The 16,242-nt window shown below is 49.7% G+C and overlaps 1 protein-coding gene and 1 non-coding gene across 5 annotated transcripts; one reads left to right on the forward strand and one right to left on the reverse strand.

The window, feature by feature from the left end:
• Positions 1–672: 672 nt before the first annotated feature.
• Positions 673–15,814, reverse strand: WAS (WASP actin nucleation promoting factor). Of its 4 annotated transcripts, none has more exons than XM_012471664.3 (12): positions 8,809–9,206; positions 8,367–8,507; positions 6,977–7,063; positions 6,774–6,876; positions 6,619–6,660; positions 6,472–6,525; positions 5,510–5,684; positions 4,397–4,439; positions 4,040–4,193; positions 3,426–3,832; positions 2,717–2,831; positions 673–989 (listed from the first exon to the last, which is right to left on the reverse strand). In XM_012471664.3, the coding sequence occupies exons 1-12, from the start codon at positions 8,938–8,940 to the stop codon at positions 934–936; spliced, it is 1,509 nt and encodes a 502-aa protein (XP_012327087.1). In that variant the 5' UTR covers positions 8,941–9,206; the 3' UTR covers positions 673–933. The 4 variants fall into 4 exon arrangements, with proteins under 4 accessions (XP_012327087.1, XP_021523234.1, XP_064220436.1 ...); XM_021667559.2 differs by lacking the exon at positions 673–989 and adding an exon at positions 15,771–15,814 and having other exon boundaries at positions 2,119–2,831; positions 8,809–8,974; XM_064364366.1 differs by lacking the exon at positions 673–989 and having other exon boundaries at positions 2,119–2,831; positions 8,809–9,222.
• LOC135269994 (small nucleolar RNA SNORA48) lies at positions 7,694–7,828 on the forward strand. Its single transcript, XR_010338223.1, has one exon. It is a non-coding gene; the product is annotated as a small nucleolar RNA SNORA48 (small nucleolar RNA).
• Positions 15,815–16,242: the final 428 nt, after the last annotated feature.

The following is a 16,242-nucleotide window of genomic DNA, read 5'->3' on the forward strand; positions in this document are numbered from 1 at the left end:
GTGAAGCCTTTTCTCACTTCAGGGCCTTTGCACTGGCTGCTCGCTTTGCCTGGAACCTTTTTCCCCAAATATTCACTTGGCCAACATTTCTGTCTCTTTAGGTACAGCACCACCATCACCTCTTCCAAGTAGCTTTCCCTGACTTCTCCATCTGAATATTGTTTCGTCTGTATCTCTGCCTTACCACTCCACAGCATTTATCATGATCTGCAATTATCTTTTATTTCTATTTGATTTCTTTTTTTTTTTTTTAAGACGGGGTTTCACTATGTTGGTCAGGCTGGTCTTGAACTCCTGACCTCAGGTGATCCGCCCGCCTTGGCCTCCAAAGTGCTTGGATTACAGGCATGAGCTACCATGCCCGGCCTCTATTTGATTTCTTGTTTCTTCTCTGCCTCCTCCCCTAGAATGTGGATTTCACCCCATAAGGGCAGGAATTTTTGTCTGTTTTCTTCCACTGCTTGATCCCTAGCCCCTAAAATAGTACCTGTCAATAAATGTTTGTTGAAAGACAGAGGGGCAGAAGGAAACAGAAATACAGGCTAAATGACTGAGGGAATAAATGAGTGAATGAATATATACATGTAAGGCTAAATAAATAAAACGGGTTAAATGAATAAAAGGGACTTTGGTGGAAAGAGACCCACATTTGGAATGTAAACAGACTGAGGATTATAGAGAGACAAAAAGACAATTCTTTTATTTTTGTTTAAAAATCCTTGAGTGAAGAGAACTGAGAATTTTTTTATAAAAGGGCCCTTGGGATTGCTAGGGTGACTGTGAGGACCAGGCAGGGATAACAGCATTGGAGGGGTTGATGGGGAAGAAATGAGGGTTGAAGGCCTGGAAGAGCAGAGTGGAGGGTGGGCACAGAGCAGGTAGAAGGGGAGCCATTTCCTACAAGGAGTGCAGGGCAGCAAGCAGCTCAGCCACTTAGTCATCCCATTCATCATCTTCATCTTCATCGCCAGCTTGGTCCTCCCCTTCGTCTGGAGGGAAAGAGAAAGGTGCCCTGGGAGGTTGGTGGGGGGCTTCATAGGGTCTGGGAAGTAAGGACTTGACCCTGGGGGGCTGAGGTCTCCTGCTAGAAGAGGGTAAGTTAGAGTTTCCATTTGGGACAAGAGAGGAATTATAGTTAGGGTCTGAGTTCTAATTGGACTTGAAGTTTATACTGTCAAAAATGTGGTTAGTCCAGATGTTGTCAAATAAAGGGTTAATGTTAACCTATTTATTGGGGTGAATTTAAATATTATTAGCAAAGGCAGGATAATTTATTATTGCTTCTTGTCTGGTTAACGCTAATATAATGACAATAACATTATCAAAATTAGCTGGGCGTAGTGGCGCGCCTGTAGTCCCAACTACTCAAGAGGCTGAGGCAGAATAGCTTGAACCCAGGAGGCAGAGGCTGCAGTGAGCCAAGATCGCACCACTGCACTCCAGCCTGGGTGACAGAGCAAGAGTCTATCTCAAAAAAAAAAAAAATCATTGTCAAAAGATGAAGTTCCTATAATATTGTCATATAATAGATTCACCTTAATCTTGTGGACACACTTTGTGGTTAATGTTGTTAACATTAGTGTCAAAATTGGAGTTAATTGTATTATTATCATTTAGTAGGTTGAGATTAATATTATCATCACATAATGGATTAGTGACAGTATTGCTGACACATTAAGAGAGTAATAGTAACATTATTATAAAAAGATAAGGTTAACAGTCAGGCATGATGGCTCATGCCTGTAATCCCAGCACTCTGAGAGGCTGAGGTGGGCAGATCACTTGAGCCCAGGAGTTGCAGAGCAACCTGGGCAACATAGTGAGCTCTCATCACTACCAAAAAAGCACCAAAAGTTAGCTGGGTATGGTGGTCCATGCCTGTAGTCCCAGCTACTCTGGGAGCTGAGGCAGGAGGATCACTTGAGCCTGGGAGGTTGGGGCTGCAGTAAGCCATGATTGCACCACTGTACTCCAGCCTGGGACACAGAGCAAGACCCTGTCTCAAAAAATTTAAGAAAAAAGATTACATTATAAGATTATTATCTCATAATGAATTAATATAAATCTGTTGACACATGGAATTAAAGTTACTATTATTGTCAACAATGGTGTTCTTCATAATATTGTCATCACATAGTGGGTTAATGTTTCTTTTTTTTGAGATAGGTTCTCTGTCACCCAGGCTGGAATGCAGTGGCACAATCATGGATCACTGCTGCCTTGACCTCCCAGGCTCAAACAGTCCTCCCACCTCAGCCTCCCAAGTAGCTGGGACCACAGGTACTCGCCACTATGTCCAACTACTTTTTTAAAATTCTAGTTTTTGTGGAGACGAGGTCTTACTATATCGCCCAGGCTGGTCTCGAACTCCTGTGCTCAAGGGATCCTTCTGCCTTGGCATCCCAAAGTTCCTGGATTACAGGCATGAGCTACCGCGCCCGGCCAGCTGATGTTACTGAACATAAGGGAATAACCTTAATATTGTGGAAACACCCTGGCATTAATGTTAATATTATTGTCAAAGTTGGAGTTAATTATATTATTGTCACATAATGACTTAATGTTAACATTGTCAAAAAGGAGACTGACACAAAATTCATGTTAATGCTGTCAACAGATGGGGCTAATGTCAGTATTGGTGGTGACTGCTGGGATTGTTTTGAGGCCAGTGCTAGCCCTGGGAGCCAGGTTTGAGGCCCTGGCAGGATCAACTCACCGGAGGAGTGGATGGCTCTGCTTCTCTTCTGCATCACGTGCATCAGGGCCCCCACCAGTCCCTCTGAGCTCTGAGGTGGTGGCTGCAGTGCTGAGCTCTCTGGGGTACCAGGGGTCTGCAGCAGGCAGGGGTCAGCACAGAGGGCTCAGGGCCTGGGAAAGGACCATTTCTCCCTGCCCCTCCATCATTATTTTCCCTTCCACACACTCCAGTCCCCTTCAAGCCTCCCCATCAACTTTTCTTTCTTTTTCTTCTTCTTCTTTTTTTTTTTTTTTTTAGAGATAGTGTCTCGCTATGTTGCCCAGGCTGGAGTGCAGTGGCTATTCATAGGCACGATCCCACTACTGATCAGCACGGGAGTTTTGACCTGCTCCATTTCTGACCTGGGCCGGTTCACCTCTCCTAGGCAACCTGGTGGTCCCCCGCTCCAGGGAGGTCACCATATTGATGCTGAACTTAGTGCGGACACCGATCAGCATAACGCACTACAGCCCAGAACTCGTCGGCTCCAGTGATCCTCCCACCTCAGCCCCCCAAGTAGCTGGGACTACAGGCACGCGCCACTGTGCCTGGCAACTTTTCAACCCTATCACTGAATCCCCAAGGCCTGGCACTCTCCTCGGTCCTGGCCTCAGTCCCTCAATATCTTGACTTGCAAGGGACACCCCAGAGTCCCAGACCCCCAATCCTCCATCTTGCCTGTCCTCACCTTGTTCAGCTGAATTCCCTGCCGGATTTGATCCAAAAGTGCTCCCCGACCCCCACCAGGGGCCAGGCCCCCACCAGGCACCAGAGCAGGAAGGAGTGGGGGAGGGGCTGGTCCATCCCCAGAGCTGGGCGGCGGTGGTGGTGGTGGCGGTGGCGGTGGTATGGGTGGCCCACCAGCTCCAGGGGGTGGAGGGGGCGGTGGTCCAGAACGTCCAGTGGCTGGAGGAGGTGGTGGTGGAGGGCCCCCTCGGCCTGGGAGTGGGGGTCCCCGGGGCGCTGGTGGAGGTGGAGCAACCCCCAAAGGTACAGGGGGCAGTGGACCAGAACGACCCTTGTTGCCCCCCACAATAGGGGGCCGGGGGGGCTGGTTCCCTCCTCGAGATGGCGGTGGGGGTGGTGGAAGCGGCTCTGTGGAGGGGGGAATAACACATAGCTGTAACTCTCACTGATACCTTCTGAGCCTTAGTTTTGCTCATTTTTAAAATGGGTACCCCCACTGACCAACTCCTGATTTAAGCGGTATAGGTGCTCCCATAAGGATAGAGTGACTTAGTGAATCTCTTAGCTATGAGCTGCTAGGGCTGGAGAAAGGGGCATATAGAAGCAGGGGCTCACCCTGGCGCCTCATCTCCTGCCGCACAGCCTCCAGCCCACCCTGGTCCTCAATGAAGTCATAGATAAGTTTAGAGGTCTCGGCGTCAGTGAGCTGGGCCTCACTGATTCCTGCCCTGGAGAACAGACTCCGCAGATCTGGGTCAAGGTTGTTCACCTGCCCAGTAGGAAAAAGGCCAGGGGCGGGAGTAGAGGAATAAGGTGAGGAGAAAATCAACACGAATTGTCCATCAGGTCCATCCCAGCGAGGGATCTGAGAGGGGGTGGGACAGGCAGAGTCTAGGGGTGGGGTTTCAGCAGTGGTCTGTGGAAGGGTGGGTAGAAGTTTAGTGGAGTCCAAGAGACTCTGAAGTTACTCACGTCAAATCCATTCTGGGGGTCCCACCCTACGTGGCTGACATGCCTGAAAGAGGTGAAGAGGCTCCAGTGAATCCCCACTGCCCTTCCTTCCCTCCCTTTGTAGTGAAGCCCTCTTGCCCTCTCCTGCCCAGAAAGACTCTGAGGGACCAGAATTAATGAATGAGACTGAATGAATGAATGAGTATGAGCAGGAGTTATGGAATTAGAAGGGATCCATAGTTTGGGTGCCAATCCATCCATCCCTCTTTCCTCATCTATTCACCCGTGCATTTGTCCACCTATTCATTCACATTAATCTGTTGGACCACTGATCTGCCCATACATCTGTTTCTGCAAGTGTCTGCCCACATATGTCTGTTCACCCATTTGTCTACCAATCTGTCCTCACATACACTTGTCCATCTACCTACCCATGTGCCCACCTTTCTATTCATCCATTCACTCATTTTTCTACCCATGCAACCACACACTTCTGTTCACTTATCCATTGAACTGTCCATTCATCCACCTATCTGTCCACCTGTCCATCCCCATCCACCTTGTCTGTGAACCAGTCAGCCTGCATATCAATCTGTCCACACACTCATCCACTCACCCATCCATCTACTCACCCACCTCCCATCAACCCATCAACCCGTTCATCCAACCACTTATCCATTCATTCTTCAACTTATTCATTCTTCCATGCATTTATGCATCCATTCACCCATCCACTCAGCCACCTACCCACCAGCCCACCTCATCCATCATCTACCTCATCTATTCATCCTTTCATCCACCTGCGCACCCATCTTCTCCCCTAACAGCCCACTCAGAGTGGGCCCAGGGTGAGGCATGTGAGGTGCTTGGGGTGCAAAATTTAAGTGAGTCACTCACTCTGAGTCAGGAATTATAGTTGCATCCTCCTAAGAGTGAATACCTCCTTAAATTTTTCACACTTAGTGCCTTATTTACCTCTCACTAGACCCAGCCCTACACCTACCCATCCATCCACTCATTTACCCACCCAGTCACCCAGCCATCTGTCCATCCTTCCATCCACTCAGCTGTCCACTTGTTTATGTGCCCCTCTGCCCCCAGGAATCTGTGGGCCCACTGGGGAGTGATTCTCACTTGAATCCACTGGGTGCACCAATATCAGCTTTGCTGATCTTCTTCTTCCCTGAGCGTTTCTTATCAGCTGGGCCAGGTACAGGTGCTGGGAGTCCACGGTATCGTGAACTTGTGATATCAGGGTTCTGGATGTCTACTGTCACCAGCCCCAGGGACAGCGGACCAGCAGGTGGGCCTGTGGGGAAAATAGGGTGGTTGGCCCATTGACGCACTTACCAACCAACCAAAGCATAGGGGCAAGAAACAGAAGCCTTGGGGAAATCCGTGTGTGTGTTGGATGGTCATGGAGGGAGTAGGTGAAGGGTTCAAGTAGGGTCTATAGAGAAGTGGGTGGATCCGCAAACCATTCATACATTCACTGATTCATTCATTTTTTTTCATTCCCTCATAGTTTATCATTCACTGGCTCACTGACTAATGAATTTGTTAAAATTTTCACTTACTGATTTATTTATTCATCGTGCTTTCTTCACTGACTGAATTTGTCATGTACTAATTTATTCACTGTTCATTCATTCACTAATTTACTCAGTCATCCATACACCTTTTCATTCATTTATCCACATACCCATTCACCTATGCATCTATCTTTTTTTTTTATTTTTAAAGATGGGGTTTCACCAAGATGGCCAGGCTGGTCTTGAACTCCTGACCTCAGGTGATCCACCCACCTCGGCCTCCCAAAGTGCTAGGATTACAGGCGTGAGCCACAGCGCCCGGCCCACCTATGCATCTATCTATCTGCTTAGACTTTCATCCTCCCATAAATTCATCCCTCCACTCAGCCATCTGTCACCAATCCACCCACTCATCCATCGATCCACACATCCATGCACCCACTCATCCATCCACATACCCATCCATTCACCCACTTATGCACCCATCCAACTGCTCATTCCTCCATCCACTCTTCCACCTACCCACCCATCCATCCAGAGAAACAGGGAAGAATCAGCACGCACCTCCTTGGTCTCCACCTGGGTGTGGAGGCAGGGGTGGGAGCCCTCCTCTTCTCTCTGGGAAGATGGGATGTGTCGAGAGCTATCACAACCCTGCCACAGGTTCTTGGGCTAGCCCCTTATTACCCCTACTTGTACTAGAGGACTCACCTTCATTGGCTGGTGTTGGTGGTGGGGGTAGCTGGTGTCTGTCTGTGGATAGACAGATGGATTGGGAGCCAAAACCATGAGAGGGGACTTTTCTAGTTCCCCATACTTGCACTCACTTCTGCCCAATTTCCTTTCCTCCCCTGCAGCCTCCTCACCTCCACTTTGCCTCTGATTCCTTTTTTGTATCTTCTCCTGCACCAGGGCCTGGAAGGCCTGGGCCTCGCCCTCGTCTGCAAAGTTCAGCCCCGCTTGGCAGTCCTGCACATACCTTGGGGTCAGCCACCTCCCAGGTCCCCCGCAGCTTTCCCATCTCCTCTCCACACCCCAAGTGAGGTTCAAGGGCTGGTTGGTCACTTACATCTCCAGTGAAGGTGTGGAAGAAGGGAGTGGGGGTGGAGTAGACAAGCTGTGAGTACAGCTCCTGTTCCCAGAGCAGCCGACCAGCCTGGAGAGGTGTAGGGTGGGAGACACAGTGGCACTGAGGCAAGCCAGGGGTGGCAGGCCTTTGTTAGCTGGGCAGGGAGCAGGGTGTCTGGATTTGGGGGTCTCATAGTCTGGTTTGGAGATTTTCAGCTCAGTACCAGAGAGCTGGGGAATCTAACGGTGTGGATGTGGGGAATTGGGGTGCAATCTAGGAGTCAGACACTTTTGTGAGAGGTTTGGATTTGGGGTTCAGGGCCCTAGATGTGGGACTTGGGGGCTTGAATTTCATAATTTAGGACTCTAGTCTTAGGAAGTTGAGGCTTATTCATAGACTCAATCTGTGCCCTCCCCTGCCACCCCAGCCCCAATTAATGACAGGTAGGATTCTGGTATTTGGGAGTTAGAGTTGAGATTTGAAGTTCAAACACATAGACTTGGGAGTTTTGTGGGGAGTCCAGCTAAAGTAAGTGCAATTTGGAGTTTGTGGAGAAGAGTCATGGCTTAGGAGTTTGGTCAATATTTGACAGGCTTGGGATCTTGAAGTTATGCTGAGTCCATCTTTATGGGTTTAGAAGGATGAATTTGGGGCTTAAACCTAGAAAGTTCAGGTTGGGGGATTGTGGGAAAGACTTTTTTCTTAAGAACTACCTTGTGTCCCTGACCTGGGTAGAGTGGCATCTGGTTGGTGGTGCCCATCTTATATCAGCCAGGGACAAAGCAACCCCTTGTTCATCCCAGCTTGGCTTTTGATTTGTGCCTATGCCTGGTTCATGCCTTGGACACATAGGTAAAAAAACAAACAAAAAAAAAAAGAACTACCTTGGTATTTGAGTGTTCAGGAATTTTAACATGGGAATTCTGGGGTCTGTGCTGTGGATTTAAAAGGACAGATTTGGAGTTCAAGGATCAATGGAATATTCCAGTTTGTGGTTTGGGGAACAGATTTATGACTTAGGAGCTTGGCAAACATCTGGGGTTCAAGAGTTTTGATGAAGGATTCCTGGGATACAAAATGTTGAGTTTAGAATAGATTTGAGGTTCAGGTATAAATACAGTGCTCATTTCTTTGAATTTGTAGAAAAGATTAGGCTTAGGCAGTATACTAATAATTGGGGGCTTTAGAGATTTTGATATGGAGGCTGGGGCCAGTCATTGTAGACTTAGAAAGGCAAGCTACAGTTTGCCATCTGGATGAGTCTTTGGTTCTGGGGCTCAGGGATTCATTGATCAGGTCTGAGGTCTTGGGGCTATGGACATAGATCTGACAGATCTGGGTTTGCGGGTTGAGAACTGGCTTGCAAGTCCAGTAGGGGGGTGGGGGTCACCTGAAGGCCATAAAGGCGGATGAAGTAGGACTTCTTGGGGTTATCCTTCACGAAGCACACAGCCCCACAATGCTCCTTGGTCCAGTGCTCAGCTCCAGGGGGCAGCGCCAGGTACAGCTGAACAACTGCGGTGGCCAGCGTCTGGGAGGGGAAAGCAGGGGTCAGTGGAGTCTGGTCAGGTGTAGCCACAGGGTCTTGGAGCCAGACCTGGTCCTTCCTGCCTCATGACAGTCATGGGCCCGAAGGAAGAACTGCATGCAACCAGAGGGAAGGCAAGTAGACATTGGGTTCTTCCTGGGAAGGGTGGATGATGACAGGAGATTCTAGGAGAGGAGATGATGGAGAGGGAAAGGAGGAGCGGGAGGAGGGGAAGAAAGAGAAGGCGGAAAGGAAGAGGAGGAAACAATGAGGACGGGGCGGGGGCAGGAGATCCCCAGCTCACCAAGCATTTTCGTCCAAGCATCTCGAAGAGTCGCTGGTTCTCGTGGTCCTGGAGGAGGGTGGAGGGTATGTTCTGCTGAACCACTGGTGCTCCTCGGCCCCCGGGCCTTCCTCCCATTGGGCCCCCACTCATGGTGCTTTCTGTCCTTGTCTTCTCCAGTGAGGCTCTGAGTGCAGGGTAAGAAGAGGAACTTCCGCAGTGAGCAGCAAGGGAACAGGAAGTGCAAAAACCCACAAGGGACAAGCGAAACAAGTACTCCAGGGGCCCCTTGGTGGGCCTGGCCTCCTCCTCCTGAGGCCAAGCTTGGGCCCTCCGCCATCAGATTGGAACCCTTTTCCACTTAACTGCTTAGACCCATCTTTGGGATCAGCTTGGGTCCTCCTCCTCCGTCTTTCTTACTCTCTGGGGCTCATCTCCCTCTGACTGGCTCAGACCCTCCTCCCTCTGGCAGGCAGTGAGAGCTTACAGCAGCACATCCATGTGCAGGGCTCCCTGTGGCAAAGAGTGGGCCTGGGTGGCCTCCTTCGTAAGGCACCCAGGTAGCCTGAGGCTAAGGCTCGAGGCCCCTAGTCCTGAAGGGTTACTACACTAACATTTTTCCTTTTGGCCAGGTGCGGTGGCTCACGCCTGTAATCCCAACACTTTGGGAGGCCGAGGCGAGCAGATCACTTGAGGCCAGGAGTTCAAGACCATCCTGGGCAACATGGTGAAACCCCATCTCTACTAAAAAATACAAAAATTAGGCTGGGCGCAATGGCTCACGCCTGTAATCCCAGCGCTTTGGGAGACTGAGGTGGGTGGATCACCTGAGGTCAGGAGTTCGAGACCAGCCTGGCCAACATGGTGACACCCCATCTCTAAAAAAATAAAATAAAAAGAAAAAAAAATACAAAAATTAGCCAGGCATGGTGGCACACACTTATAGTCCTAGCTACTCAGGAGGCTGAGGCAGGAAAATCACTTGAACCCAGGAGGCGGAGGTTGCAGTGAGCTGAGATCGAACCACTGCATGCCATCCTGGATGATGACAGAGCAAGACTCTCTCAAAAACAACAACAACAAAAAAAACCCTTTTCCTTTTAGTTACAGAGCAAGACCTTGTGATCCACCCCTATCCTGAGTGCCCAGACACTGCCAATTACGCGTATACCTCTGGTTCACTCCCCCATCCCTTACCCTTGCCTCTCCGCAGCTCCCAAATTACTTTCTGCTCGTCATCCCTTTTTTAAAAAAAGGAACTTTATATCATATATGAATGCCTGAACAACATCATGTTTAGTTTTTGTTGCTCTTGAAGTTTGTAAAACTTCAAGACTTCAAAGGCTTGCTTTCTCCCCACTGGACATCTTAGTTTTATCTTCACTCGCAAAGCACTTAACGTGTGTGCCAGGCACTGTTCTGAACCCTTTTCCTGGAGTGTGAGCCAGGCAGGCCAAGAGTGAGTGCACGTTCTGGGGACTTGAAGCTCTCAGGCAAAGGGACAGCAGTTTTGGGGAGCTGAGCAGGTGTGGGGTGTGACTGACATTCCTAGGTACCTGAAGGAGGAACGGCACATCTCCAGATGGGACCTGCAGTCCTTGCTGGAAACTTCCATGGCTCCCCACACGTGCAGGTTCAAAGCCTCTCTCCTGAACCTAGGCTGAGAGTCCCTTCTGCAGTGGCAATTCCAACCTCCCTCCCATGTCCCCACTCACAGCTAAGCTTCAGGCCTAGAGCACTTCCAACCTGCTGATCAGGGCAAGCCTCGATGTGGCCTTCAAGGCCATTGCAAGTGTTCATTGTGACACTGCTCACTGAGCAGTCACGGTGTGCCAGGAGTGTCTCCAGCATCTGGACAGATGGCACTAAATGGGTATTGAGGGATTGAATGAGGGATCAATAATGATATCCAATTCGATTCAGTGGTTTCAGAGGTTTTTCTAAGTGCCTTCCATTTATTAACTCATTTCACATTCACAGATGACCCCACAAAGTAAGGACTATTGTTATCCCCATTGTACTGACGGGGAAGCTGAGGCCCAGAGGAGCTTGGGTCCCTTATCCGAGGTCACACAGCTTGTGAGTGGTGGAGCTGAGGAAAATTATGAGAGAAATAGTTGTTCCCAAGCTGTGAGGTGCCACATGGGGGCCAAGATAAAATTCATCTGTTCCTCTCTGTCTTTTGTTCTACACCTTTCTATGTTTTTCTCTGCCTCCAGAACTGTCCCCTTGAATAGGGGACGCTAAGCCTCTGATATATTTGCTGGTTGTTGCTGTTGTTGTTGTTGTTTTTAAAGTGAAAGCAAGTTTATTAAGAAAGTAAAATAAAGAATAGCTGCTCCATAGGCAGAGCAGCAGCTTGGGCTGCTGGACTAAGGATACTTAGAGTTATTTCTTTTTTTTTTTTTTAATAGAAAAAAGATGGGGTTTCACCATGATGGCCAGGCTGGTCTTGAACTCCTGACCTCAGGTGATCCACCCACCTCAGCCTCCCAAAGTGCTAGGATTACAGGCGTAAGCCACCGAGCCCGGCCAGTTATTTCTTGATTATATGCTAAACAAGGGGTGGATTATTCATGAGTTTTCCAGGAAAGGGGTGGACAATTCTGGGAACTGAGCATTCCTCCCCTTTTTAGACCATTTAGGGTAACTTCTTGATGTTGCCATGGCACTGTAATAGCGCTGGTGGGAGTGTCTCTTAGCAGGCTAGTGCATCATAATTAGTGTCTAATGAGCAGTTAGGAAGACCAGAGGCCATGTTCATTGCTATCTTGGTTTGGGTGGATTTTAGCCAGCTTCTTTACTGCAAACTGTTTTATCAGCAAGGTCTTTGTGACCTGTATCTTGTGCTGACATCTTATCTCCTCCTGTTAGATAAGAATGCCTAACCTCCTGGGAATGCAGCCCAGTAGGTCTCAGCCTTATTTTACCCAGTCGCTACTCAAGACAGAGTCACTCTGGTTCAAATGCCTCTGACATATTTGCCCTTCCCTTTTATAAGGGAACCCTTAATCCTAAGGGTTTAGAGGGACGAAGATTCATCTTCTGTAACTTCTTCAGGCTGAATAGGGGCGATGATATTCCTGCCTATTAGGGTCTGTTGCATTCAGGGTAGAAGGGAGCTCAGTCAACAAGCATCAATACGTCGAGTGCTGCTCATAACTGAGTTCCGACAAAACGTGACATCCATCCCTCTTGTTTCTTCTGAGCAGCAGTCACAGATCACTGATTGGTTCACAGGAATAAGCAGGGTCAGTCCAAAGTCAGCCAATCAGTGCTGCAGTCTATTTCCTCCTTTGGGTCGAGGGTCTCCTCAGTATCATCCCTTCGTGGATTGCCAGGAAGATGTTACTGGAAAGGGGTCTTGATCCAGACCCCAAGAGAGGGTTCCTGGATCTCATACAAGAAGGAATTCAGGGGAAGTCCATAGAATAAAGTGAAGGCAAATTTATTAAGAAAGTAGGTCGGGTTCGGTGGCTCACACCTGTAATCCCAGCACTTTGGGAGGCCCAGGCGGGTGGATCATGAGGTCAGGAGTTAGAGACTAGCCTGGCTAATATGGTGAAACCCTGTCTCTACTAAAAATACAAAAATTAGCCGGGCATGGTAGCGCACACCTGTAGTCCTAGATATTTGGGAGGCTGAGGCAGAAGAATCACTTGAACCCGGAGGCAGAGTTGCAGTAGCCAAGATTGCACTGCTGCACTCCAGCCTGGGCAACAGAGCGAGACTCCATTTCAAAAAAAAATTTTTTTTAAAGAAAGTAAAGGAATAAAGAATGGCTACTCCATAGGCAGAGCAGCTGCTGGTTGACTATTTATTTTTGAGACAGAGTCTCACTGTGCTGCCTAGGCTGGAGTGCAGTGGTACAGTCACAGCTCAATGTAGCCTCAACCTCCTGGGCTCAAGGGATCCTCCTGCCTCAGTCTCTCAAGTAGCTAGGGATACAGGTGTGCACCACCGTGCCCTGCTAATTTTGGTATTTTTTGTAGAGATGGGGTCTCACTGTGTTGCCCCGTGCTGGTCTGGATCTCCTGGGTTCAAGCAATCTGCCCTCCTTCACCTCCCAAAAGTGCTGGGATTACAGGTGTGAGCCACCACAGCCTTGCTGGCGGTGCTAGTTGTTTTATAAATTAATATTTAAAGATGGATATTTCATTATCAAGGTATGAGAATGAATTTTTCAAAGTTGTATATTTCCTGTTCTTATTTCTAAGTAGCAGACAAGTGTAAAATGTATATTTTTCTCTAAAAAAAAAAAAAAAAAACCTGAAGCAGGCCAGGCATGGTGGCTCACACCTGTAATCTCAGCACTTTGGGAGGCCAAGGCAGGTGGATCACTTGAGCCCGGGAGTTTGAGACCAGCCTGGGCAACATAGCAAAACCCCATCTCTACAAAAAAAGTTTTTTAAAATTAGCTGGGGGTAGTGGCATATGCCTGTAGTCAGTGAGGCTGAGGCAGGATGATTGCTTGAGCCTGGGAGGTCGAGGCTGCAGCGAGCTGTGATTGCCCCAGTGCACTCTAGCCTGGGCAACAGAGCAAGACCTCAGCTCTTAAAAAAAAAGAAAAGAAAAACCTAAAGCAGATTTTTGTCATTTTAGTCCCTAATAGAATGAGTTTTCCCATTATAGACTATGGTGATTTACTAATCATTTTAGTATCACTTTTCATATTATTCATATTTTTTATAACTCCATTGATTGGCATCAATAATTTGGAGCTAGTTTATTACTGTTATGTGAACCCACTAACTCTTTTTAAAAAAAATTAATTTTTTTTTCACTCCATTCTTCTAGTCTGATGTTCCCATCAGCTCTTGCTGTTCTGCACTGGATGCCAGTACTTAGTGAGGTGATAACCTCAAAGATAATTTGCTCTCCAGGGCCTTCAAATAGACTTAAAAACAAAAACAGGAACCTTAATCCAGCTTTTCTGGTTGCTCTCAGCAGGAGAGTTGGTCTAATGCAAGCCACATAGCTGGAACCAGAAGTGTTAATTTACTTCACAGTAATACAGCAAACATCAGAAACCCCCAAGAACCAGGATGGACCCCATCACCTTCCCCTCCAACCCCCAGGGGCACCAGATGAATCACCTCCTGTTTATATCTTGTTCTTATTTTGCTTCTTGTTGGGAAGATGTTGACTACAAGATCCTGATCACCACAGCTCAAGCCCAGAGTAGGTAATAAGACATGGGGGTGTCTTCCACACTTGGGCCACCACTGATTGAATCCATGCAGGAGACCTAGGCATGGGGAGGGTCCAGCTGCTGTCCTTTAAAACCAAACTGAGGCCAAGATGGCAAAATTTACGTTGCTATATCTTCCTCCTACCCTCACTGTACTATCCTCATGGCCCTCCATACCCCTGACTCAGGTGCTTCCTGGGACAGGCCTGACCTAAGGAATTTCATTTCCCAACCCTCAGACCCAATGCTCCCTTTTAATAAGAAACATTTAGGGAGGCTTCCTTTTACCATCCTGAAATGGCATTCACATTCATGTACATTTCAAGTCTTGGTGGTGTGGGGCTGCTCCAGCACCAGACTGCCCATTCAATGCCAAAGCACCCTCGTGGAGAAATTCCCAAAACACAACACAAGGGCAGGAACAGGAACAGGACCCTTGTCTGTCTGGTTCCCTATGGTATCTCCACCGCCTAGCACAAGACCCTGCACGCAGTAAGTAAATAATTGCACAGTCTGGACTCTATGCTGTGATTTACCGCCCTCTTCCAACAAGGCTTCCCTGTCTTTTGTTCACTGCCTCTGCCTGGGGAACCGGGGAAGAAAAACAACTCAGGGTGCACAAGGGCCAGCTCCCTCGCACAGAGAGTTCTACACAGCTCACTGATGCTGTGGGCAAATGGATGCTTCAGGGGCCCTCAGTCCTGCAGGGGTGGAATGAGGACAGGGTGAGCACAGAAAGCAGAGACATCTGTAGAGTCAATGACGCAGTGGTCAGAACACAAAGTCCAGAGCTGCACAGCCTGACCCTGGCCCTGGCCCTGGGACTTCTCAGCTGTGTGTCTTCTGGTAACCCCTACAGGGCCTCAGGTCTCTCATCCAGAACGCAAAGATAATAGAAGTTAAGATTGTTGTGAAGACGCATTGAGATGATTCGTGTAAAGTGATCAGGAGAGGTTGGCACGTGTTATTCATTACTGTTGCTGTTTTTATGAAATAGCTGAGTAACTTGGATCAATGAACTATTCATCCCTGACACCTAGATTCTCCCCTCTCTCAAGCGCCTCACCACTTCCTCCCTCAGACTTCCAGGTTCCACCACTATTGGTGGATGGTCAGAAACCTAGTACGTGCAACCTCCCTTTTCTTTCCCCTGCTGCAAAGCCCATCTCAGAGCTTCCTTCTGTGGGGCCCAGCCAGACCCCTTCAGGCTGGGACAGGCTCCTGGTGCCCTCCTCGCCAACGCCAGAGGCCCCGCCCTACTGCCCTGCACCTGCACGGGAAAACTTTGGCTCTGCCAGGCCTCACTTGGAACCAGAAGTCTCCTCCCAGTCCGTACCTTGCCCTCACCCTCAGCCACCACCAACTCCCCCTGGGCGGGCGCGCCCTACCTCCCTGCACCTCGGTCTGTGTGAGCCCTGGAGTGCGCACTCCTCTATGTGTGTGCCCCTAAGGGTGTCCAAAGCCCTGTTTGTGTGACCCTAGGGGCGTCCACAGCCCTATGTGTGGCCCCGGAAGCGTCCACTCTCCAGCGTGTGCGACCCTCGGAGCCTGCAGCCCTCAGCCTTGAATGGCCCGCCACGCGCGGGGCAGGGACGCGCCCACGGAAGCGTCCACCGGGGCGCACCGTTTTGTGTAGGGGAAAGAAGAAGCCCCTTCCCTGCGCGGGGCCCGTCCCGCTACGGCCGGTCCCGTTCTCCTAGCGCTCCCAGCGCCGAGAGGCCCTCAGCTTCTCTCCCGCCCACCACGTTGCCCTCTCCCCCAAAGGCTTAGTCTTGACCCGGCCCTTCCGCACCCGAGCTGGCAATTGGCTCACGGCCGAGGCCCGATGGGCTCGGATTGGCCGATGACCGAAGTCGGGGTTCCTGCGCTTCTCGGTAGTGGCCCGGGTTCGCCTCCGCCCCTGCGCGCCGGGCTCCGGTTGGTCGCAGCTCTGAGGCATGCGCAGTGGGTGCCAGTCTGGTGTCCGGGCTCCGCCAGAGCCGTGCTTTTGTGGTTCCGGGTGCTGGTTGCCACACCGCTGCCTCGTGTGGGGTTGTTCGCCCGTGAAGGGGCAGGACAGGGTGCGCGCTGGTGGAAGTTAGTGAGGTCACACACCGGGCCGTGGCGCCTGGTGCGGTGTGCGCTTCCACCGCAACCTTCGTAGCAAACCCAGCGGGGTTCTCTGTCTGCGCACTGTGGTTCCTGCGTTCCTTTACTGTCCAGTTTCTCGGTCCGGAAAGTGTGGCTTTGACTTTGTATCTGCGGGAGTAGGACGAACACAGGGA

The sequence above is a fragment of the Aotus nancymaae genome, unplaced genomic scaffold (assembly GCF_030222135.1).
Source record: "Aotus nancymaae isolate 86718 unplaced genomic scaffold, 86718_ANA_hifiasm-v0.15.2.pri h1tg000058l, whole genome shotgun sequence".
NCBI classification, from domain to species: domain Eukaryota; kingdom Metazoa; phylum Chordata; class Mammalia; order Primates; family Aotidae; genus Aotus; species Aotus nancymaae.

Bases quoted from the DNA above. Each gene is read 5' to 3' on its own strand.
- WAS (XM_021667559.2), bottom strand. From the start codon at position 8,940: ATGAGTGGGGGCCCAATGGGAGGAAGGCCCGGGGGCCGAGGAGCACCA. The intron at 7,064-8,366 runs GTGACCCCCACC...ACACCTCTCCAG, and splicing joins TCCGCCTTTATGGCCTTCAG to GCTGGTCGGCTGCTCTGGGA. The intron at 3,833-4,039 runs GTGAGCCCCTGC...CCCCCTCCACAG, and splicing joins GCAGGAGATGAGGCGCCAGG to AGCCGCTTCCACCACCCCCA.